This window comes from Microtus ochrogaster, linkage group LG4 (genome assembly GCF_000317375.1).
Source record: "Microtus ochrogaster isolate Prairie Vole_2 linkage group LG4, MicOch1.0, whole genome shotgun sequence".
Classification (NCBI taxonomy): domain Eukaryota; kingdom Metazoa; phylum Chordata; class Mammalia; order Rodentia; family Cricetidae; genus Microtus; species Microtus ochrogaster.
In genome coordinates, this window is record NC_022030.1 from 52,317,753 (window position 1) to 52,343,741 (window position 25,989).

The 25,989-nt window shown below is 43.3% G+C and overlaps 2 protein-coding genes across 3 annotated transcripts in view; both read right to left on the reverse strand.

Moving 5' to 3' along the window:
- The window catches only part of Acsl3 (acyl-CoA synthetase long chain family member 3), a 48,874-nt gene extending 26,315 nt beyond the window's left edge, over nucleotides 1-22,559 (reverse strand). Inside the window, exons 1-2 of the mRNA XM_005361547.2 lie at nucleotides 22,483-22,559; nucleotides 4,658-5,075 (exon numbers count right to left, since the gene is read on the reverse strand). Of these exons, the coding sequence (XP_005361604.1) occupies nucleotides 4,658-5,035 (378 nt within the window). The 5' untranslated portion in view covers nucleotides 5,036-5,075; nucleotides 22,483-22,559. The remainder of the gene's footprint in view (nucleotides 1-4,657; nucleotides 5,076-22,482) is intronic.
- LOC101999455 (U3 small nucleolar RNA-associated protein 14 homolog B-like) lies at nucleotides 11,946-22,548 on the reverse strand. Of its 2 annotated transcripts, none has more exons than XM_026786093.1 (2): nucleotides 22,483-22,548; nucleotides 11,946-16,074 (listed from the first exon to the last, which is right to left on the reverse strand). In XM_026786093.1, exon 2 carries the CDS (start codon nucleotides 16,011-16,013, stop codon nucleotides 13,647-13,649), a length of 2,367 nt encoding a protein of 788 aa, XP_026641894.1. In that variant the 5' UTR covers nucleotides 16,014-16,074; nucleotides 22,483-22,548; the 3' UTR covers nucleotides 11,946-13,646. The 2 variants fall into 2 exon arrangements, with proteins under 2 accessions (XP_026641894.1, XP_005361603.1); XM_005361546.3 differs by lacking the exon at nucleotides 22,483-22,548 and adding an exon at nucleotides 17,321-17,456.
- Nucleotides 22,560-25,989: the final 3,430 nt, after the last annotated feature.

Genomic DNA, 25,989 nt, shown 5'->3' on the forward strand with positions numbered 1-25,989 from the left:
TAGAAGAGGCTAGATAGAAATGGGCCAAGCAGTGATTAAAAGAATACAGTGTCCGTGTAATTATTTTGGGTAAAGCTAGCCGGGTGGCGGGAAGCAGCCCGCCGCTCCTATTACTACAAGACCCTGTCTCCAAAGAAAATTTAAAAAAAGGACAAAATAAAAAGGAAACCTGAATCTGTGTTTCATTATTTAAATCACTGAGTACTGAGTGTTCTAGTTAATTATCTTTCCTGTAAGATAACATTTGTGGACATCCTGAAGTTTCTAATCCTGACTGTATGGCTAACTCAAAACTAAGCTATTTTAACCTATGCTGTTAAACACTGCTGCAGAAAGAACGAACCTCACTGAATGCAGTACTACAGATTTCATCAGCCCACAGTCTAAGACCCCCCCCCCCAGTTACTAATTTTCTCATTCTCTAGTAACTCTAAATACTTCTTCTTTTTAAATATCCTTCCTCTCTACTTGAAGATGATCATCGTCGCTTACCTCACTAAGTCATTAGCAATTAAACAGAAATTCCTCAACCTTCAACTACCAAACTTAAGAGCCTATATACACTGGTGCTCACATCCTGCGGTCCACATGGCTGAATGTCCCTGACAAAAGGCAGACTCTCAACGACTGCTTCAAAAGCTCCTCAAACTTCCACCTCCACTACAGCCTTCTGTTTTCACTTGCTCAGCAGGATACCAAACAGGTATAGCAAACTTAGCAAGCCCCAAGCCAACCGCTCTCCCGCTTCCTCTCTTTATCCATCATTCCTATGGAAGAGGCCAGTGCACCATCCGCCCAAGTGCTCCTCACAACTCAAGTTACTCACCTTTGCATTTCATCCTCAGGCTCACTGCTAGATCTATCCAGAGTCTACCACCTCATCTACAAAGTATGGCCTGAACCCAGCCACCTCTTTTATCTCCATTACTGTCATGCCAGGCCATCTTCTCCACAACTCACACCACTCTTAGCAACACACACATGAACAGGTCTCTTACTGCCCTTACTTCAGATGCAGCCAGCCTTACTTCCAGCTGCTCTGAGGCCCAGAGGGACTGGAAGTTTTCTAAGCCTCTGTGTAATGTGCAAACCCCCTTTCCAAACTCAACTTCCTAAAGCACAACCCCCATCCTTTCTGTTCTTCGGAAATGCTAGAATAGGGGAAGGAGGACCTTACGTGATTCACCCCATGAACCTCGCTCAGATGAGCTCATTCTTGTCTGGGACCCACTACTCTGTCTTCCTGCCCAGAGGTTCTTTACCCCACTTTGCTAGATCTTTGTTCAGGTCTCACCTTAAACGCAACCTATTCAGGCAGGCAGTCCTTAATCACCAATCTGCTTTCACACTGTTGATGGCCTTCTCCCTCTTGTGCCAAAAATGTAAGACCCATAAAAAATTACCCAGTGTGTCTTATTAGTGTTAAGACACTCAGTGATGATTCGCTTAACGTGTGGAATAGCTGGAGCCATAACCTTCGCTCTCATCACCATTCAGTCACACAGGGTTTGCTAGAGATGCAAACAGGTTCAGCATTCCTGGCAGCACAGTTCTCAACAAGTCTCAGGCCTCCTCATTTTAACATTCTTAAGCATTCGACCAGTGAGCTATACATCCCCAGTCCTCGTAGGAACCTTGGGGTCACCTTGTTCGTTCATACTTGACTATTTTTTTTATTCTGTCAAAGGAGTGACACACAATATCACTGTGCATGTCATAACATCAATTATCATTCAGAGCCAGGCGGTGGTAGCACAAACCTTTAATCCCAGCACTAGGGAGGCAGAGGCAGGCCAATCTTTGTGAGTTCGAGGTCAACCTGGTCTACAAAAGCTAGTCCCAGGAGAAGCTCCAAAGCTACAGAGAAACCCTGTCTCAAGAAAAAAAAATTATCATTCACAGCATCCTGTTTAAAAGAGTACAACTACCTGGAAAAAGAACATTAGTATTTTAAAGATTTTTTAGGAACATAAAAAATGCAATGCTTTGATGACAGTATCTTGCACCTCAAAAGACAAATAATAAAATAGTGATAGCATACAGAAGTTATTAAAATAAAAGCACACCAATATTTAACCACTTAGACCTCTGGTCTAGTAGAAATCAAGATTTCATGTAGTTTTAAGTATGAGGTTTTTGGTTTCTATCCTCATTTACTATCTAGAACTATTTCAGAATTACACATTTCCTGTCTTCTTCAACAAAGTATGCCTGGCTTTCTTTAGCCTACACTTGTGTGGTTTGGGACAGGCAGTTAAGAAACAGGAAGTGGGGACAGCAAGCATGGAAGTGAAAGCCACAGGAGAGTGAAGAAAGAACAAAGCACAGATCCCAGGCCACAGAACTATTACTTTTCATATGAATTAGGATGTAAATGTCCCCACAAGTCAGAAAATGCAGGAGGGCATGTTTAAACAGGGTTATACTATGTAGTGCTGGCTGGCCTGGAACTTGTTTCTATCCTCTTGCCTCTGTCCCCTTCCTGAATGTTCAACCACAGGCTTACAGGGAGGGTGAACCCAGTCAAAAGTGAAGGATGTTCTCTAATATTTTTGTTTGGATTTATTTGGGGATGGGGAACCACCTGAGGATTGAACCTAGAGTCTTGAGTGTAACAGGCAACTGATCTACCACGAAACTGTAACTTCAGCAATTTTTTTTTTCCTTTTTTGGTGCTTTGAGACAGGATCTTGATAGCCCAGTATAGTCTTGAACTCATATCACACTGCCTTAGCCTTCACTGCTAGGACTGCAACCACATGTCACCACACCACTTTCCAAAAGTGAGCATCATAATAAGCCGAAGTGATAAAAATGTGACTCTGAAGAAAGAGACAATACAAAAGCCAGCACTGAGAAATAACAAAGAAGGAAACTATATTAGCTGACAAAGCCCGCTCGCTGACTTTCACAGTAACTCAGATGTCAGTGAAGTCTTCCATAACCACTGGCAGCTACATAATCCCTCCTTCTTTACCCATATTATATTCTATGCTGCTGCTCCCCAAAGTAAGGACACTTTGAAATATTAATGCATACAAGCTTCTCAAACTGAAGGTTATCTTCAAATGTGGTAACTATTTCTAATGAAAACAAGTCACCAAAAACAGGTCTTCTGTCTACTGTAGTAGCACAAACCAATGCAATCAGGGAAGTAGGAGGATCAAGAGTTTAATACCAGCCTGGCTGCATGAGACCTTAAAAATAAATGAACAAATAAAAGCCTTCTGACCGTCCTCTGCTGTTTGGCCAGTAGGAAAACCTAAGCTGTGTCACCCGTTCCCCGCCATGACACAGGACAGTGGGTGTGAGTGGGCGTAGGGCTGGCTCTTTAACTCACTCTCTAGCTTGCAGTCCATTCCCACAGCTGCCACAGCCCAACAGAAACACGGGTCTCAGCTATACTCTGATACAGACAACAGACAGTAGATTTCATTTGTTATACATACAAAACCTAAAAATTAACTCTAGGTCCCCAAAAGAGCTAATTCTAGACAAGAAAAACAGAATGTTTTGTCAATATATATATATGTATGTATGTATGTATGTATGTATGTACATATATATATATATTGAACAAACTGATAAACCACAAATGCAAAATTCACAAGTACTAATAATAGGCATATCTTCTGACATAAAGAATTAAAGGTACATGCCTTTAATCCCAGCATTCTGTGGAGGCAGAAGGTGGGTGGATCTCTGAGTTTGAGAGCAGCCTGGTCTACACAGAGTTCCAAGACAGCTAGGACTACACAGAGAGAGACCACAATTTATAAACAATTAATAGATAGACAGATGGGTAAATAAATAGGAAAATGATACAAATAATTGGTTTTTTTTTCCTCCTCTCCTATAATTCGTAGTTAGCTACAGAGTATGAGTTTTGGAGATCAAAGGCTTGAGTTCAAGCCTCAGCTTTGCCACTCAGCAGCCTTAGGGTCCTGGGGTAAGTTAGTTACCTAACTCATCTGTGTGCCAATGCTCTGGTCTTCAATAGAGATGGCATCATCTAATCCATAAGGTTACTTCCAGGTTGAAAAGAACTTGGTACTAATTAAAACAGCTTGGCTCATAAATACTAATGCCACAGTCATTAAATAACTTTTCTAAAGCCACAAGACTAGTAAGTGGCGAAACCAAAATTCAAACTTGCGGTCTGGGTCTAAAGTCCATGCTCTTAACCACAATATTTCTGTCTGTAAAGACAGCTCATCTCTGTTTCAAGCCAAGATTCTCTACAGTAGTAAAAACAAAAATTTAAACCATGCATCTGCCATAACCAAAGTACCAAGATATTAACACCCACTGTGAATCCCAGGAAAACCAAAACAAGTCACATGGTGCCAAGCACTCTAGAATAGGGCTCCCCCACTCTAAACTACCTAAATGTTTTATCGCACACCATGGAGATGTGGGGTTCAAGAGCCCCACACCAAGGCACATTCTCCATGTCTTCCTGAAAAATAAGTCAAATTGGTGGCAGTGAGGACAGAGGGACAAAAAAGTCTAGGGCCCTAGAGGGAGACTTTCTCCTACAACACCAGCAGAACCCAGCTGCAGGAGACTACACTTCCCATGATTCTAAGTGTGTACATGGAGAAAAGACTTGTGGGTACAAGTATGAAGGGACTCAAGGCAGCAGACATCATCTCACCTTTTTAAAAACTTTTCCATTTGGTTGAATTTCATCTTCCTCATTCAAAATTTCACGCGTTCCCAATAGTCTCTTGTCCTTAAATTTATTTTTTGCATACAGAAAGACTTTATCAAGTGTATTGCAGCCAGGGTACAAAACTGAAGCCAAACTGTCCAAGCTGTCAATAGATCTGTATGCAGAATCCGGTTCTGAATTGACAGACTTTGCTTTAATTTGGTTTGATTTTTCTTGTCTTGACTCACATAAAAAGTAAAATGGAATGTATGTTAAAATAGTATAGACGTATATTACAAAACGTATGAAATATAAAAGTATAGGGTTGATGGTCTGTTTTAGCTTCATGGTAGATGGTTTTGAAGATGCGTGGTTATTCATAAGTGTTCAAAAATTAGAATTAACAGATTTCAACAAGAACCTAGAAGAAGAAAAAAGAAATAGATTAGCTCAAAATCACTTTAATAGACAAGAAACTTAACTGGCAAACATGCACACTAGATTTTATTTTCCATAGTAGTTCTGAATATTGGTCAGTTTTTGCAGACCAAATTATGAAGCAAGACAACAAAGCATAACCACTGTGTCTTTCTTTTAAGATTTATTCATTATATACAGTGTTCCGCCTGCATGTATGCCTGCATGCGAGAAGAAGGCACCAGACCTCATTACAGATGGTTGTGAGCCAACATATAGCCACTGGGAATAGAACTCAGGACCTCTGGAAAAGCTCTTAACCTCTGAGCCATCTCTGCAGTCCCCATTTATTTATTTATATTTATTTTTTCCTAACATATAAATTGTGTGTCTTTAGCATTACCAATTCCCTGGTTGTCACTAGTAAAGTCATTATGGAAATCAGTGTGGAGAATTCTCACAAAACTAAAAATCCACCATATGACCCCTAAGGACTCAGCATCCCACCCACAGATACTTGCTCAGCATTTCCACTGCCAGTCTATTCACCATAATCAGGAAATGAGAACAATCTAACTTCACCCAGAATGAATAATATGTGATACATATTCACAACGCAATCCTACTAATATGTAAAGGACAATAAAATCATAAAATTTTCAGGTAATTGGGTGGGACCAGAAAATACACTGAAGAGGTAAGCCAGATCCAGAGAGACAAGTATCACATGTTCTATTTATGGATTCTACCTCTGAATCTTTAGATATGAGTATATAACCTGGAGTAACCACAGAAATCAGAAACTAGAAGAGACCATGAGGAAGGGCATTTCTATGGTGGGGGACGTAGAAGGGCACAGGGGCTATAAAGGGAAAGATGAGGAAAACTGGGAGGGGGGATGGCTTACCTGAAAATGTGAAGGGAGGGGGAAAGGATAGGTTAAAAAATAGCATAATGCTTGAAAGCCATAGGGAAACGTTCTGCTAACAAATACATTTACAATATGTGTATGTGTACACATACATACATATATACATACATACATACAAACATACACACATACTTTGAAGCTATGCCACTTGAGATGATAATGCTCTCCCTAAGAGCCATATACTACCTAACCAAAACCCTATACTACCTAACAAAAACCCCAGTGTCAGGCAGGGGAAACCTTCAAGTTGGTCAGGAGAGTTGAAAAGACTCCCAGTAATAAAAGCTATTGTCGCTGGTTTGGTAGTCTTCCAGAACAGTGAGACAAGATGCTATTGCTAAAGACACCAAATACTTGAGACACAGGACTCAGAAGAATCAAGCTGGAACTGACCTGGAAGCCACCTGGCTGAGGACTAGCTCTCACAGCATCTGAGGGTGCTACACAAGCAGCCAAGAGAGAAGAGTCATCAGCGGTCCAGCTCAGCTGTGATGCCTATGAACCACAAAGACCAGCATGGCAATACCCTCAAGGGTAAAACCGTGATACAAACTTAAAGCAAACACAGCTGTCTAACTGAACTTTAAGGCAGCTCAGTAGGAAGGAACTCATGCCTGGCTGTAACCCTAGCCAACTACCTGTGGCTTCAAGTTATAAAGCCTGAAGGAGAACATAAACATACTACTGTTGCTTTCCTAACCCAGCATATTTTCTAACTGCATTCTAAACACCTATCCTTGTACCCACGGATAAATGTAGCTTTTGCCCTTCATCAAAGAAGCTTCTTTTGCTGCAGATGGACATGGCTACAGAAACCACAACTGGCTAAAATGCAGACAACTGACTCTGCAGGACACAATCCCAACTGATATATCTATAACCACAAGCCATACACCTAAGGCTCAGGGGACACACAGGAAGACTAGGAGCCTCTGGACATCATCTGTGAGATGCCTTCTAGATATGACAGGAAAGCTGTCTTAAAAATATTGCAGCTTAAACGGAACCTGTACAATCTGAACAGCAACTGACATGCCAGTGTGAACTGTGAAAATCTCACAAGGCCCTACCCCTAGATGAAGAACTGCAGACAATTAACAGCTGCTGAGAAGACCAAATCAGTCTTCTCCAGGGAGGAGGTCCTTGATAGATTATCCAATCCCAAGTGCCCAGTCCTAAACAACTGTATGTGTATGTGTATGTGTGTGCACGCTCTCGCACACACATTACTATAAATGGACTCAGCAGGAGCTCTCCCCCCCTCTCTTGTAGATCATGGATTTGAGTAGGGGAACACGGTAGGTATTTTAGAGAAGGAAGGGTGGAAATAATGTAAACACAATACTTACATATAAATTTTCAAAGCATTTATAATAAGGGAGAGAGGTAGCATTCAACCTAACCTACAGAATAAAAAAGACAGTTTAGCTAAACCGGGTGGTGGTATAAACCTTTAATCCCAGCACTTGGGAGGCAGAGACAGGCAAATCTCTGGGAGTTTGAGGCCAGCCTGATCTACAGAGTGAGTTCCAAGAAGGCTCCAAATCTACGGAGAAACCCTGTCTCAAACAACAACAAAGATACCCAAACCTGCTACATTCCACTAGTGGGAAGTCAGAACTCTCTACTGCACTGGATTCTTCACCGGGACTCCTCACCAGGCTTCCCACTAGTAGTACGTAGCATTAGTTCCAGGCTGATACTTGCATAGAATTATGAAGACCAGTCCAGAGAATATGGATTTTTGTCCTACAGTGGGTGGGTATCGTCTGGCTATCAAAGCTTCTATACAGGTAAATGGAGTAGCAAGAAAATAAAATTGTCTTGGTAGTCCTAGAACATCACAATAGCAAAGAACAAATATATCCTAATAACTCCAAAAAACAGAATTATCTAATGTGGTGGCTTGAATAAGAATGCCCTATAGGCTCGTTATTTGAAAGCTTAGTCACCAGGGATGAGAAGGGTTAGAAAAGATTAGAAAGATAAGGAGGTGTGGCCTTGTTGGAGGAAGTGTGTCACTAGGGGTCAACCTCTATTTAGGTTTCAAAAGCCCATAGCAAGCCCAGTATCTCTCTCTCTCTTCCTCCCTCCTGGCCTGTGGGTCAGGAGGTAGCTCTCAGCTGCTGCCCTAGTGCCATGAGTGTCACCGTGTTCCTGCCAGCCCCCACTATGATGAAAATGGACTAAACCTCTGAAACTAAGCTAGCCCCAGTTCAGCTGCCTTGGTCATGTGTCTCTTCTTTCATAGCAATAGAACACTGACTGAGACAGCTAGCTACTCCCCTTTAAACTTAATTTCACATGTTTTTATTTAATGAAAAAGCTGGGTCCTTCACTACCTCTGAGGTTTTCTTCAGTCATCTGCATTCTATAGACACTGAAGAATGATCCAAAACAAGAAGGTGGATGCCTGTATACCACATCGCAAACTTACTCCCATCCCCAATCCAGCATAAAGTGTTAAAACTAATAAGGATGACAACTACCCTGATTTGCTAGCCCACGTAGAATTTCTCAGGATGTAGAACCCTCACTACTGAAAGGAAGGAAAAGTCCCACGCAAGCAGTGATGAGCAGGTTGGTTTATCTACAGTTAATTATTTCCTGGGGTCAGCAAATTAATGGTGATCTGAGCTCTACCACTAATTAGGTTTGGTCTTTCATCAAGAAATAACTTTTTGTACCTGATTTCACCCATCTGTCACCATTTATCTAATGCACAAAATTAAAATAAGGATAAATGTGAAAAGCAGTAGACACAAGCAGGGCTCTGGGAAAACACAAAGGCATCATGAAAAGTGGCCAACACAGAGCTAAATTAAGTAGAGTTCAGTTTCATGCATAGTTAACACAACATATAGGGGAAAAAAAATACAGAAACTTGTTTTTATTTAGATGTCACATTGCTGTGAGACAATGGTCTTTTATCCTGTCACTTGTATTATTTTAATAAAATGCTGACTGGCCAGTAGCCAGGCAGGAAGTAGAGGCAGGGGATAATTCTGGGAAGAGGAAATGTCAGTCTGCAGTTGTCACCCAGCCGCAGAAGAAGCAAGACGAGAATCCCTCGCTGACAAAGGTACCAAGCCATGTGGATAACACAGACAAGAACTATGAGCTAATTTAAGTTATCAGAGTTAATAAGTAGCCTGAGCTAATAGGTCAATCCGTTTATAATTAATGTAGGCCTCTGTATGTTTATTTGGGACTAAACGGCTGTGGGACCTGGTGGACAGAAACCTCAGCAACATCACATGACTGACTGACTTAGTACTATTGCTGACAGAACTATTTTGATAACAAGTTTACAAAACCTCCAAAAGACTTGTTCCTTTTAGAGCAATGGTAACAAGGACTTGGTTTAACGCTGGCTCCCATTTACTCATATGTCACTAACATCCTAAAGCTTCAGGTTCAAGTCTAAAGCTAAACAGACAATACCAATAAAGAAACAAGAAAACATATGGGACAATCCCTACACATTCTGCAAAATGCAATACATCTGCTAGCAAGACTTGATTTTCACCTATAAAACTACCATTCCTATAGTCTAACTTTACCTTAAGTACTTGTCACAAGTCGCTCATCCTGAAACACTGAAGTCTGTTTAACTTCATGGTTAAGCACTTAGGCTATGAAGCCAAATTCCAGGCTTGACTCTCAACAACTTACTAAATGCCACCTAAATTGTTTCTACTTCTCGTTTACAGGAGTGAAGAATCCTTGTATCATGACGTCACTATGAGGATTAAGGCATCAGCATATTTCAAGTCTGCTGGGCACATCAAGGTGATCTCAGCCAGGCTTTCATCAATTTGCTTGCCACCCTTAAGCTTCTAGGTTCATACAAGAGACTGAAGTCCTATCTACCCATGAAGTTACCTTATGAAATGAAACAGTCATCAGAAGAAGTCACTCACTCAAGGGAGAGCCAGTGACAGCATCCTCAGCAGCAGCAACACTTTCCACACAACTGAGGATTTCAAGCTCCTCCGTATCCACCACTCCAATTTCGTCCTACTTAGACTACTCTGCTCCACCTCCCAGACCTCATCTCAGCCCCGGCAGTCATTCCCTCCCCCATACTGGGTTTTTTTTTTTCTCATGCCCAGAAAATATACAAACTAAACATCTTTATTATGTAAGAGAAGTCTCTAACAACTTCAAACATCAATGCTCATGTCGGGTCTAGTTCGAATTCTACAAGTCTAATAACCAGGCGGTGGTGGCACACGCCATTAATCCCGGCACTTGGGAGACAGAGGCAGAGGCAGATGGATCTCTGTGAGTTCTAATCCAGCCTGCTCTAACAAAGTGAATTCCAGAACAGCCAGGGCTACACAGACAAAGCCTTTTTAGAAAAAAAAAAATTTGTTCAGGCCAGAGACAGATTAGTGGGTAAAAATACTTGTCACCAACACTTGTCAAGCTCTCTCTTGGGAACTTTCAGGACGGAGGGAGCTGTCCTGTGAATTCCACAAGAGGGCAACAGCATGCACCAGTATACACATACACACACACACACACACACACACACACACACACACACACACAAATAACAAGTCTTTATGTTTCTGTTACTACTTCCTAGGTACAGAAGAAATGATTTTTATTTAATACGGAATTGCTTAAACACAGATTTTCAAAACCATACTTTCTTCATACGCAGTCCAGTTCTAGCAATCCTATCACACCCTTCTCTGACCATCAACGCCTCCATTTTCTTTGACATCTCATGGACTTTCTGGCTTGACTCTAGTTCATCTCTGTAGCCCACGTGCTCCCTTCTCCCTACATATGATCCTTCCACCGCCATGGTACACCCGTGCCTCTCTAGTCTGTACTAGCCCTTCTTCTACCCAAAGGCCTTCCCCAGTCTCTATCACCCACATTCTGGAAGGAAAACCCCATGACTTAACATCACTACTTCAGACTAGGCCATCCTTTATTCACTCCATCCCTCCAAACAGCTATCTTCTCTACTCATTTGGTGTTGATTTGAAAGTAAAGAGAGTATCTTAAAGCCATAAAGTCATCATCAGCTAATGCTCAAGCACCTGTTGCTGATGGACATGTGCCCAGTGATAGAGTGCACACCCTAGCCCTTGTGAGGTCCAGCAATGGGGAGGACTGCTGAAGGATTTCACACACCACTGGACAGGGCCATCATAGCTACTGAGGATTTACAAATCTATTTTTCACCTCTCCGACTTGAATCCCAGTGCTTTTTAGACAGCTCCAATTGTCCCAACTCTGATGTAACCTCTACGAAACCTAGCAACTGCTTGTAGTCTTTATCCCTCTAAGAACCCAATACTTTGAATAGACCTCTACAGATTTTGCTTGTTTCCAACTACACTTCAAGGAAGTGGGGATATTAATGAGTCAGCTCTGAAATACTTAGACCAAGAAAGCCAGAAAACATTATATACCATATATACCATGTATTCAATAAATGTTTATAGTTTACTTTGTTTTGTTGTTTTATGAACTTATTTCAAACAGTGAAACAAGAAACATCACAGAAAATAATGAGGAATTTTGTGTCTTCGCTTCTGAAAAATAGGCTGGAAATCTCAAAGAAAGTAAGGGTTTTTTCTATAAACTCACTCAACAGTCAGGCAATCACTGAAAGGTTATCACCTACATTGTCCTGTCTTCAGATCTTTCAGTAGAATATAGGATATTGCTAAGTATGGTGGCTATTGAAATCAGAACATCACTGAGTCTGGTTTAACCAAAACACTCAAGAGGCTAAGTAGTTTGGGGAGAGTCATTTTGTGAAATTATATGTCACACTAAGGATAACAGATGGATCTCTATGAGTTCAAGATCCGGCTGGTTGGTGAACATAAGTTCCAGGACAACCAGTGTTACATAACGTTGTCTCAAAAAGGGGGGGAGGGGCTTTCTTCTTGGCTACATAAATGCAATCACCAATAAAATGTAAGTCACCCTCATGGTAAGGACACAAAAATGAAGGACCACCACTTAGAAAGCAAGTTGTGATTTTTATTAAGAGCACTGAACTTTTTCATATCCTTTACCCAGTATTTTCACTTCTCGGAATCTTTAATAAAAAAAAAATTTCAAGTTTTCCATAGTCATTTGTAACAGGCATTCAAAAAGAAATAAGCAAATACACAGTAACTGTGAATGTCAAACACACTGTGACACATACATTCACTAGATTATTATATAGCCACTAAAAATATTTCAAACATCTATTAACATGGTAATTGCTTGTGACATAATGACAAGGAAAAGTAGGCTGAATATTAAAGATACACAATATAGTTTCACTTGTTAACAAACAATAACACCAAAGTATCAGCAGTGGCCACATTGGGGATGAAGAATTAGTACTGATTTTTAATTTTTCATCTTTATGTTTTTACACATTTTTTTTATTTTTCATATAGAACATATATTGTTATAATAAAGAAATATGTATATAATGATTTCTACAGACAGGCACAAATTTTATATACTAAAAATCACAAATCACTAACACTAACTTGAAACACTAACTTGAAATGTGGTTCCTGATGATCTCAGCATTTAAGAAGCAGAGGCAGGTGGATCTATGCGAGCTCCAGGCCAGCCTGGGTACACAGAGAGACCTTATTATAAGTAGATAGGTTGGGGGGGTGGGGGCTAAAACAGAAGAATAGCTACAAATTTAAATCCAGAGTTTTAGTACAACCAGAGTCCAAAACGCTGCTCAAAACTTAAAAGCACGCAGTAAAATCCTCATTCTCCTTTATTCTTCACATCTCTTGCCAAGTGACTGTTTTACTTCCTATCATCCATCCCTCCTGCCCATGTTCACTCTGACTTCTACAAGCTGGGGTCTTTAACTCTCACCCCATCAATACATATCAATACATCCAGCAAGCACACTGCCAGCTTGGCACCCACACTCCTTTAACATAGACATCAGCACACCTAACCCCTATACAAGTCTTATTTCCTCTACATTGCCTAAAAGAAGAATAAAACATAATTTCAAATGTCTATGCAAAGCATTTAAGGCCCTCCACAACTGACTTCTCAATACTCCCAATTCCCTGTCACACTTTATTTTAAATAAATTCTAGTCACTTCCATCTATTCTCACTGTGTTCGCCAATCTCTAAACTTGTTCACTTTGCCTGTTAACTCTTCCTAGAATACTTTCAGGATTGTTTGGTTTTTTAAGCCAAGTTCTCACTCTCTAGCCTCAAGTAAATGATCCTTTTGCCCAGGCCTCTCAGAATGCTGGATTATATATAGGTGCCACTACATCAGGAGCTATTAATTTAATATCTAAACTAATTGAGCAGTCTTTGGTGCCCATGATTCTTCTGCCCTATCGCAGCCTGAACTTCTGTCCACTCACTGATCCCTCTTTAATACTAGGACAGGACCTACATAGGTACTCTAGCTTATGGTAGTCATTTTTCCCATTGCTGACTTTATCACATATCTCAAAATGAAATGGAAACTCTTTACTAGATATAAATGTCTCATTTCTACAATGTGGCTGAACTACTCAGTGTTCTGCCAATTAAGTAAATGTCCCCGAAGCACTATGAAGCAACCAAAAGAAACACTCAAGGATCCTTGTGCCAGGAACCAAAATGCTAGTCCCCTAGCAGTTCAATCGGCAGAGCTTGCCTTCAGTTGTTTTTGCTGCTTTTTGGAGAGACACTTCCGATTGCTCTGTAGGACAGAGAGGTCGGACCTTGAAGAAGAATGGTAGCCCACATTTTCTGCTTTTAGGGGCTTAATGATATGGCCTAGTTTGGTGCCAACCTTGGGAACTGTCAGCTTCTGGAAGGCCCTCTGGGTGTTCCATGTGTACCCAATAGGGTTCTGGATAGTCCTTTCAAACTGCTGGTGGTGGGTGAATGGGTGTGGAAGAGTGTGCACCTGATGAGCTGCTGCAAGGATGTTGCGCTTCTCATTGAGAATCACATTTGGCAAGTTCTTGTCTTTTCTTGGAGAACTTTCAGGAGCTTTAATAAGAAAACGGCGTCTCTTCTTGGCACTAGGCTTCAGGCCCATACCAACCCACTCACCCCATCCAGGCAATGTCAGATCCAAGTCCTTTGGCTTATTTGCCTCTACAGCTTCCCTTTTCTCTTTTAAGAACTCTCTGATGACATCATCCCCAGCAAAAGCTTCCTTTATTATCTGCTTGTGGTCTGTCTCCACTTCATCTTCCAACTCCACTACTGTGGGTACTGCCAAGGATTTCACAGGAGATCTAGTAGTTAGGAGTTTCTGTAGATCAATCATCTGATCCTTCTTCTTCTTCTCCTTTCTAGAGACATCAAGTACACTGTGGGGGTTCCTCTCCTTCCATTCTCCTTTTAAGATAGGTCTGGGGCGCCCCCTTTTCTGACAATGTCCCTCTTTGCCCAACTCTCCTTGTTCTTCCAGAACATGTGTTCTCTCTAGCCTCTGAGGCACCAGGCTCTCCTCCTGAGCAAGCTCCTCTCTCTGGATCTGGAGAACAGTTCCCACTGAACTCACTTTTTGCTGCTCAGACTGATCATTTTCCTTGTGGAGTTTCTGAAGCAATTCCCTCGATTCAGATACTTCCTCCTGGCAATCTGAAGAGACTTCTGCTTCTTGGCCACCCATTGGCTTAGCACTGTTGGGTTCAACTCTTTCTTGGAAGGATCTTTCTTTCAACAGAAGTTCTTCTGCCACTGGTCTTTCATCTTCCTCACCTACAGAAGACCCACTGGCCACCTGTTCGGGCAGCTGTTCAGGGTCGGTCTTGAGCTCACCCCTTTCTGCACTGCTGTTGCAACTCCTGAGCATCCAAGGATTTAGACCTGCTGCATTCATCTGTAGGTCGTTCATCCCACCAGAGGCAGAGATTACTCCCTCGTCTGTGCATTCCTCCTCCTCCTCACTCTCTGAAACTACTTGGAGTTTCTGGGTCAGTTCTCTCTTCTTAGCCAATTGTTCCTGCATAGCGTTGCGAGTCTCCAGGTCGTATCTGGCCATAATTGCCTTTGACTTTGCCCATTTCCCACTGCCCTGGTGCTTAAGGCTCATCCGCTCCAGCACTCTGGCCTTTTCCATTTTTCCCAGTTCTTGCAATGCAGTACTTGGGTCATCCTTCCACAGTTGCTCAAACTCTTTGAAGGCTTTCTTGGCCTTTCCTTTCTTCATAAACTTGTGATACTTTTTACTTTTGATTTTCTTTTCTCTCCGAGCTCTGGCCTCATAGTAGGACTGCAGAGCTCGCGTCTTCTGAAGCTCTGCTCGGTGTATCTTGGCTTCTTCCAGGCTCATGGCTTTGAGGGAGGCTTTTTCCACAGGAGTCAATAAAGGGTCTGTTACTGGCTGCTTGTTCTTATGGAGAAGGTTAAAAACTTCTTGCTCCAGGGGGGTTCTTGTTTTCCAGCCAGTGAATGCATGCTCAATGGGAGCAACAGCTGGCAGCTCCTTCTCCATGGGAAAAACCAGCTGTTCTGCTTGCCGGTTCTTCAGAACAACGGGATCCCATTTGGAGAGCACTTGTGAGGTTTTGCTGAATGCTGCTTTCCTGAGGATCTGGTCGGCCTCTCTTTTGTCAAGGGGTACTGCCAGAGTCTTTGGCTTGACTCTAAGCAGCTGTTTCTTCACAGCAGCCAATGAAGATAATGCTGTAGCAGGCTCAAGCAAATCTGAAAGAACCAGCTTTTCACCTGACCCGTCACAAGTAACATTGAACTCTGACACCCTCAGAGTAGCCTCAGATCTCTCTGACAATTTCCACCTACTCTTTCCACCAAGGGAACTGACTGCTTCCAGAAGCTTTTGACATTTTCTTTCTCCATCACTGTCCCCCTCATCTTCACTTGTACTCAATGGGGAGTGGTTTGGCAAATCCATTAGTTCTTCCTGTTGGCTCAAAGCCAGAAGATCTGCCACATTCCTGGTCATGTTCACGGCAGCAGCCTGCTTTCTCTCACCGAAAGCATGTAAGCTCTTGAAGAAGCGCCTGGTGTCACTCTTTGGCTCCATCTACGTACTGCCCAATGTCTCTGACATAGATGTTTTCTGAGAATCTTAGTTATTGAGACGTCTAAAGAAGAAAAGACCCATATAAATACCCCAGTAATTTCTAAGTAGTCAACACATAAAATTTACAAGCCAGTCAGGATGGTAACACACAAGGACAGCTTAGACTACATAAAGTCTTAGTCTGTGTCTGTCTGTCTCTCTCTCATAAGTGTGTGTATATACGTATGTGCATGTGTGTATGGCATATAAATTATGGCACAAGTAACAAAAATCTCAACCCAAGGAAAAGGAAAGGGGAAGTGAAAATGAAGAACTATGATGGGAAAGAAGATTTTATGGCAAGAGAAAAATCAGACAGGAAACTAAGTCCAATGGGAAGGCCAAATGGTTGTGGACAATGCCCATCACCAGTCCCAGCAGCATCATGGCAACCAACTCAAGAGTGTCTCAACATAGTTCCTGTATGTAACAAGTGAAAAGTTCCTGCTGCCTTCTTCACTTGCTATATTCCAGTTGATTCACTGAATGAAATTCATGCAGGGTCTTAACTGGATCTATCTCTCAAGCCCCTGTTCCATGCCTCCCCTACCCTCCTTATTCCTCAACAGCTGACCCTCAATGTTGGCTGAAGACGTACTTCCAACACTGCCCCTCAACATCCACTGTGAACACCTTCCTTAAACTCCTGTTTTCCTCAAATCCACCTCAAGGCTCACTTCATTTATTTAGCTGACCCTTCCCTGACTACTCTGACCAAACAGGAGCTCCCCACCCCTTGGCCTTTACTACACTTTTAGTACCTTCACAGAGCTTGATAGAAAGTAAGGAATGCTTTTAATCAATCCCTTTAAAATGTAAACTATAAAGTTTGTTAACCTACCAGATTCAGAATGTTTGCTACTATGTAACACAAAAATAAGGAGATAGGAGAAGAAGAAAAGAAAGAAAAAATGGAAAAAGCAAATTACAACAGAAGAGAAAGGCAGAGGGGTAAGGAAAGCAGCAAGCACTTAGCTGTTTCCCCTAAACTACTGTTTTCTTCCTCGGCCAGAAAAATTCTGTGAGGTAAGAATTTACAGTCATATTACAAAGACTGAAATGGAAAGCTAACAAACAGGCACAGTGTTGCGGGTTTGTAACCCCAGCACCTGGGAGACTGAGACAAGAGATTTTTAAGGTCAAGGCTAGTAGTATAGAGTTACATAAAAAAATAAAAAAGAAAGACCTGCCTCCACCCCACCAAAAGAAAAACCTTTTTTAGAAAGAATAAAGTCTGAGAAATAAGTGACTAGCTCCAATTTACATACCAAGTTTTATATACACGGATGGCAATGGTGCCTCCTCCACTCAGCAACTCAAAGTTGATTCAGGAGGCTGAGGCAGAAGGATCTCACCTTCAAGGCCAACCTGAGCCTCACTGCAAATTCAAGGCCACTTTGAAGTAAATAGTGAGACCCTGTTTCAAAATAAAAAGAAAGAAATGCCACCTGAATTATTATGTCTTATGGCATAAACCTTTTAAAGAATAAAAGGCATCTGCCTGTTATCTGGATGAAAATGCCACAATGTCAGCCTGCTTACAATGTGTTACACATAGAAATTTAGTTTTCCCAAGAAAATTAAATCACAAATTCAAAATAACTAATGCTAAATAAAACAGAACAAAACCAGGGGTCAGTGAGATGGCTCAATCAATGATGGCTTGCTACCTAAGCCTGGCGAACTGAGCTCAACCCCTAGAGTCCACATAAAAGCAAGAGAAAACCAACTCCAAAGCTGTCCTCTGACCTTTACATATGTACTGTGACATGCACACAGGCACACACAATCATGTATACATGCTATTAACTTTTAAAATAATAGAACAAAAGCTAGTCAATGTTCTTCAATTTATTGGTTTCGATTTACATACAGTATCTCTAACACCACTAAAAAGAGGTTCTAACACATATGGTACGACTGTATACAAAAAAGTTAATGCTACTTCAAGAGAAGCTAAGTGGTGGTTACACACACCTTTGATCCCAGCACTTGGAGGAAGAGGCAGGCAGATTCCTGTGAGTTCGAGGCTAGCTTGATCTACAGAGTTCCAAGACAGCCAAGACTACACAGAGAAACTCTGTCTCAAAAAAAAAGGGGGGGGGGCAATAAACTTTGGATTATCTGAAAACAAATAAAATTAGCTCATGTTTATTGACAACAATACTACAGACACATAAATTCTCACTCTCACGACAGTCAGCTAAAGGTTGAATTCCCATGAATTCAGTAAATACACCAAGGCCCAGAAAAGTTAACTACGCTGTCAGAGGACGTTGTCCAGTAAGTGAGAGGATTCAAACCCTAGCACCCAGCCTCCTGTTTCTGTCCACCGAACCACAGTGGGGGACAATGGTGTGCTACACTTACAGGAAAATTCTTGCAGGAAGCAAGTACTAATGCACAGAATTGGCAAAATGACTAGTACTTACAAAAAACACTCAAGGAAACAGTGTTTCTTAGTAAATTTTCCCTACAGCCTTTTATGAAATAAAGTAAAGTGATTAAGAGATGCACAAATGAAAAATGTTAAGAATATTTTTAAAACTAGAAACAAAGAAAGTAAAACTAGGCTGATTAAAATTTTAAAATTACCAAAAAAAGAGCTTTAAAGGAAAGTATCTATGGAGTTTTATACTCCTGATTATGAATGCAAAAGTACCAATTCCTCTCATGCCCCAGCATGAGTAACAATCCACCAAATCAAATAGATCAAAATAATAGATCAAAACCTCTATTAACAGGCTGAGCAGTGGTGGTGCGTTTCTTTAATCCCTGCACTTGGAAGGTAGAGACAGACAGATTTCCAGTCTCAGGGCCAGCCTGATCTACATAGTGAGCTCCAGAATAGCCAGGGTTATACAGAGAAACCCTGTCTCAAGGAAAAACAAAAAAATAAAAACAAAAACTCTTGTTAGTAATGAGACATGATGGCACAAGCTTTTAATCTCAGCTCTCCAGAGGTAGAGGCAGTAGGATCTCTGTGAGTTGGAGCAAGACCAGCCTGGAAGACAGCCAGGACCACATAGAGAGACCCCTCTCAAAACAAACGAACAAAAAACCTCTGAGAAATACTTCCGATTGTCTCATTTCCTCACCTCTGGTTTGACCCATCCGACCACACTGACGGGGGTCACCAAGAACTCATAGGAGCACTCTACAGTCCTGACTGCCTCCCCTGCAGTGACTACCTCTGGCTCTCTTCTCACTGTCCTGAAATGGTTACTTCCAACTGTCAACTTGACTGGATTAATAAATTCCTAGGAGATTAGTAAAGCATACCTCTGGTTAGGGGAGAGGGTCTGTGAAGGCATTTCCAGAGACAATTAGATCACAGAGTTTCAGCCACTGACACACTAACCCCTTGATGGATTCATAGCACAGCATAACTAGGAGGTGGTCTTTGGAGGAGTGTACCACTAGGGGGAATCTTTGGGGTCTTATCTTGCCCTAGGATCTTCCTATATTCCCCTTTCTCTACTCCCTGGCCACCTTGATATGAAATGCTCTCAACAAGCCCTCCCCCTAAAACAGAATGACGTCTTAGAAACTATAAACCAAGCTTGGGGGGGGGGTGTGGCACACACCTTTAATCCCAGCACTCAGGAGGCAGAGGCAGGCAGATCTCTGTGGGTTAAAGGTCAGTCTGGTCTACAGAGTGAGTTCCAGGACAGTCAAGACTGTCCCACAGAGAAACCGTGTGTGTGTGTGTGTGTGTGTGTGTGTGTGTGTGTGTGTGAGAGAGAGAGAGAGAGAGAGAGAGAGAGAGAGAGAGAAGAAACAATAAACAAACAAACAAACTATGAGCCAAAAGAAATCTTTCCTGCCTTCTCTGAGCAGGTTGTTTTTGCCACAATAACTAATACACCACTCTTTTCTCTCTTGCAAGCTACCTCTTCTACTCAGTACTAATGCAGGCTTCTTTCTGCTCTACTGTGATCCTCTATAGTCAGCCTGACATGCTCATGGTTTCAGATACTATCCCCTCTCCAACAGAAGGTCCCCAAATGGCTTAAGTCCACTCTCCTTCTGAACACTAAACCAGTACACTAGAGAGAAGGCAACTCCAACCAGACACTGCTAAACCTAGGAACTGTTCTATCACATCCAAAACCTACTTCATCCCAATAAGTTTCAACAGTACCTTCTCTCAGCTAATGGATTTATCACCATGCCATGAAACTTTATGTCTAAAATCTCCACTTTCTGGAAATCCCTGCTCATCATATTAACCTCTTTAAAGGCTCAATTAATCTAACAGATGACAGTTTTAAAAGCTTGACTAAAATATTTATACTTCCCAATTCATGCCTGGTTCTTCTTGCATCCTAAGAACCAGAATTCATTTGGCTGGTTGGTTTTTTGGGTTTTTTTGAGACAGGGTCCCACTATGTGATTCTGACTGTCCTGGAACTATGCAAACCAGGATAGCCTCAAACTCAGAGATCCACCTGCCTCTGCCTCCCAAATTCTGGGATAAAAGGTATGTTACTCAGTAGGATATTAACTACAAAGAACTTTTGAATGATTCTGCTTAACGAGAATTAGAAAAGCCTGTCACTTTGTGCCAACTTAGGGATTAGGGGGATTGTCTAAACCATACCTTCAAATCCAAAGCTCATATAATAGATTCTTGCTTCTGAACCATCCATCGGGAGAAAACTAAAGCACTACAAGAATTGTTAAATTTTAAGCACCCTAAAGGCAGGTAGAATAAATGCTTGGAAACATTCCCTATCTCATTTAGAGATCTTGCAATGTGAGCTGGAATGACAATCTGGTGGGAAAGAGATACTGAAATAAAAAAATAATAGTTGCTAAAAAAAGTTCTTAAGCTACTGTTCTTTGTGTAATTACAGCCTCAGAACACGAGACTGAAATCTAGGAAAATCTCCCACTATCAGTTTTTTAAGAAAGAGAGCTCTCTAGATTTCCAACTAAATCAAAATGCTTATTATAATCTCCACCTCACCTTTATTATAAAATAGCTTGCAATCACCCATTTATCTACAAGATCATTGGTTTGGAGTCTAATTCCTGCCTAAGGGCACAGGGTCACATCAATTCTGTCCCTGTTGTATTTCCCCACATCTGACAAGGGGTCTAACACGGTAGAAATGAGAAGGCTCTCAGTGAGCAATTAAGTGAATCAGGACTGAGCCTGTGATGTTTTCCCCCTAATGTCCTTCACTTTGCCCTTCTTCTTGCCTTGCCTTCTTCAAAGGAGGACATCTTGGAGTCACAGAATACTTGTGGCTTTAGTAAGTCACTCAGTCCAAATGTCCTACAAATTCAGTAACTGAGCTCCAAAGACACCTGATGACACTCTCCTGTGGCCAAAAACACGGTCATCAAGGCACTCTGTGACAAAAGACTTAGAGAACAACTTAAGAAAATACAATTGGCCTCCATCTCTGCATAGGACGATACCAGAACACAAAAGTCTGTGCGACTGACTGGGACGTCCCAACATGTTCTCTTAGCCCAGCAGCACTCCTCAACCCCTCTCAGAACCAACGTGGACATACAAAACTGGCTACCACAGATAGGAAGAACACCGAAGCCTTGCAGAACCCCCAGACCCAAAGCCACGGTGCTAACTATTCATTCAGGCAGCACAGAGCTGCGATGCTACTAAAGCCGTCGGACAGGCCCTCATGGGGTTCCAGTTTCTACCAGTCAAATCTGGGCTAAGTTAATGTGTCCACTCTAAAATGGGAATTTGCAGCCGTCCTGGGGAACTAAAAATGTAAACATAGCTGTGCATAAAGTACTCGAGGAGGCTCAATAGATGTCAGCTCTAGCATTCTGATCGGTTATCGCCACTTTCACAAAGCCGGCCCCCACTCCAGTTTCTATGTAATTCCCAAGAATTGTCCTGCCCTTTCTATCAGAGGGGCTCTTTGATGGGAGTACCTGTTCTAGAGACAGAATGGGCATTGAAGTTTTATCTTATTCACACCTTGACCCCCGGGGCTGCTGCTATGTGCAGCGCATGACTGACCCGTGCGAGACTAAAACACACCTAAAAGGTTAAACCAGAGAGGACCCCAGGCCAGCCCCACCGCCCAGCAAACGCAGTTTCTGCCCCACGCCCGCAGCAAGACCCGGCCTGGCTTTCGGGGGACCCGCTGAGCGCGGATTCCTCCCACGGACACCGCGCGGTCGCGTGGAGCGGGACGACCCCACCCCCGCACGCGCAGCGAAGGCCGCGGTGCATCCTTCCTCCCGCGCTCCCGACTCCACAGCGGCGGTTTCCACGACCCCGCGCGGACGCCCCACTCTTCACCCTCCACCAACCTCTTTCCCCGACCCCGCCGACGGCTGGGCGTCCCCTCGGGCACCGGCGGGCTGCGTGCACACCGAGGGGAGGCCTCGCCTCCATCCCGCGACCCTCGGTCTCCTCACAACGGGCGCTGCGCACACTCACCGTGGGCTCCGACCCACGCAGGCCTGGCTGTTCCCAGGAGCGGTTCCCGCCCAGCGCCACCTCCTCAGGACCCTGACGGAGCCGCCGGGGCCGCCCTGCGAGAGAGAAAGAGAGACGACCGCCCGCCGCCCGCTCAGCCGCGCCGCCTCTCCGTCCCAGCCCGCGGCCGCCGCCACAACCGCAGCGACACTCCCCCGGCGCCGGCTGAGCAGCGTCTGTTGAGCCGCAGTCCAGGACGCGCAGCCCCAGCCGGCGCTCGTTGCATATGCAAGGAGGCCGCCGCCCATTGGCCCGCGGGCGGTGGCGCGTGCGGGGCTGGGCCAATCAAGGACCGGCCAGGGGAGCGCGGCGCCCGCGGCCGGGGCGGGGACACGAGGTTACTATAGGTCATTCCGCAGAGCGGCCGCCGCCGGCCGGACCGGGCTGGGGCCCGCGTGGGGCGGGGATGGGAGCCTCCGGGAGGGGAGCGGCCGGACCGGCCGGCTGCTGCCGTGGGGAGCGGGGGCGAGGGGGAGTGGACGAGAGGTAACGACGAGGTGGTCCCCTTAGAGAACCGCAAAACCCGCTTTCATTGCCGCGATGCATAAATCTCAACGTAGGGCAAAAAATAGCATGTTTATTGTTTTTTTCATTCTTCTCTGGAATGGATTCGTTATCCTAGTTGAAGCACGAATTTCTAGCCAATCTTGCAAGGGGGGGGGGGGATGACGTTTGGGAATGCCTGTGGAGGGAAAAGGCTCGAAAGCTTGAAGCACGCCCAGTGTTACTTCTCTTGCATGAGCTTCATTTAACGCAGCGTGTAACCCGTTTACCCCCCCCCCATCTTCGCGTACCCCAGGTTTCGTGTTTGTTTTCAAAGGATGAAAGTTTACTCCAAATTATTGTTTAGGAACGGGAAATGTGTGTTTGTTTAGTTTGCCGTTGTGTTTCACTTTGGACACGGCACCAGGGAAAGGCATTTTTTTCTAAGGCTGCCTCTCTCCCCCAACCCCCAGTTCAAACAAAACACAGAGCAAAACACAAAGGACTAAAACAACCACTCCGGTGTAATATTAGAAGGGAGAGTGTTCATGCCCGGGTTTTTTCCCCCCTTTGGTTTGTTTTCCCCTTAACCCAACGCATTATTTCGTTGGTCTGTGAACTTTTCTTTAAGTAGGTGAAAGGTTGAATTGCTGAGGTAGCCTCAAGCAAAGGCGGAGGCTCACTTCCCAGGACGAGCTTAAAAAAAAAAAAAAAAAAAATGTCAGGAAGTCAGAAAGCCGCCAGAACTTGAACTAGATGGAGCCACACACTTACTAAGAGAGCTCACTCACCTTGGGACCCTGGCCAGTCTAACTGCCTAGAAGGTAGTGTTTGACTCAAGCAACCTGTTCCTACCAGGAAAGCCACGTATCTGTCGCTCTTGATCTGTCCAACAAATGGAATGCAGAATTTCTGCTCTGTAGAGGAATGTGTATACCTTAGAATCCCTGAACCACCAGAAAACTCTAGGAAAACTAAGCAACTTCGAGACAGGAAAATGAATACTCAACCTTCCTTCCCCATTAGTAAGATAAAACACATGGGAAGAATTCCAGGATATCTTTTCTTCGTTCTCTCTGTTAGACAAGATTTTATGGACGTCTATTTACATTTAACAGAAAATACTCTTGAAATTCAAAGGCTAAATTTGAATACTAAGGCTAAACAGAAATTAATCGCTTTTCTATTCACTAGGCTTCTTTGTATGGTTGTTTGTTACTTGCGAAAGAACAGGAGCCAAGACCTCACTGTGTAGTTCAGACAGGCCTGGATTTTTCCTATGCAGACCAGGGTGGCCTAGAATTTATGGTGATCTAGATGATTCTAGGATTTTAGGTGGATCCACCATAGTAGGCTTTGTTTATGTCAGGTATCAGAGCTTGACACTATGCCCAAAGCCTGAACCCTACTGGGCAAGCTTCCTGCCTCACCTAGGTTTATTTAGTTGTTGCTTTAAAAACAATGCTAGTTCCAGGACAGGCTAATATTCTTTTTTTAAAAATGCTGCAAGATCCCCGCGGCAGTAGGCAGCAGAAATGCTGTAGGTCTCAAATGGTGGTAGCGGGCCATGTGGTGGCAGGCAACAGGCTCTGGGAGCAGCCAGTCCCAGGCAGAGACGGCTGCCGGTCCCAGAGTAGTGGTGGAGGGCCACGTGGCGGCAGAACATGGGCCCCAGGCAGAGATGGCTGCTGGTCCCTGAGCAATGGCTGGTCCCAGGCAGGGCGACACATGGTGGGTGAGCAGAAGACAGAAACATGGATAGACACGACATGCAGGGTGAGGTTGAATGTTTATTCAGGGGGTTATGGAGGAGGAAAGGTGAAGGGGGGACAGAGAGAGAGGGAGAGAGAGAGAAAAAAGAGAGAAGAGGAGAAAGAGACAGACAGAGAAGGGGGGAAACAGAGAAGTGGGGAGAGAGGCAGAAGTGAAGCTGCCTCTCTGAGAGGAAGATGGAAAAGAGAGTGAGCCCAGGCCCGAAGCTGGAGATCAGCCTGCCTCAGCAGATGGGGGAGGGAGTGGGCATGGCTTGTCTCTTAAAGAGACAGAAAACCATAACAACTGTAATATACAGAGTGAGTTCCAGGAGAGCCAGAGCTACACAGAGAAACCCTGTCTCGAAAAACCAAAAAAAAAAAAAAAAAAAGAGAGAGAGAGAGAGAGCGCTAGGCAGTGGTGGTGCATGTCTTTAATACCCAGGAAAGGGGGCAGACCTTTGTGAGTTCAAGGTCATCCTGGTCTACAGAGCATGTTCCAGAAAACCAGGACAGTCAGGACTGTGTATATATAAATATGTGTGTGTATTCATGTATATGTAGAGAGAGAATATGTATTGTGTATATACATATATATGTAGAAAGAAAGAATATATATATATTAACACAGACATAAATATATAGAAAGAAATCTTGCCTCAGAAAACTAAAACATAAAACCCTGTAGGGTGTGATGGCACACATCTTTAATCTCAGTACTGGAAGGCAGAGACAGGTAGATCTCTGAATTTGAGACCTGCTTGGTCTGCTTAGCAAGTTTTGGGTCAGCTAAAAGACCTTTCCTGAAATCCTATCTCAAAAAAAATAGCCAGGCAGTGGTGATGCACACCTTTAATCCCAGCACTCGGGAGGCAGAGGCAGGTGAATCTCTCTGAGGTCAAGGCCAGCCTGGACTACAAGAACTAGTTCCAGGACAACTAGGGCTATTACACAGAGAAACCCTGTCTCAAATAACATAACATAAATAAATAAATAAATAAATAAATAAATAAATAAATAAAACAAAGGCTGGGAAGGCAGCTCTTGGAGTAAAGGTGCTTATTGCCAGGCTTGGTGGCCTGAATTTGATCCCTGGACACGTACTGTGGAAGACAAGAACTGACTGTCAAAAGTGTCCTTTGACCTCCCCTGAAGCATCCTGGGATGCATGTGCACACATACAAAATAAAAACCCATGACAAAGAAAACAGGAGGACAGAGTCACAACTGGGTG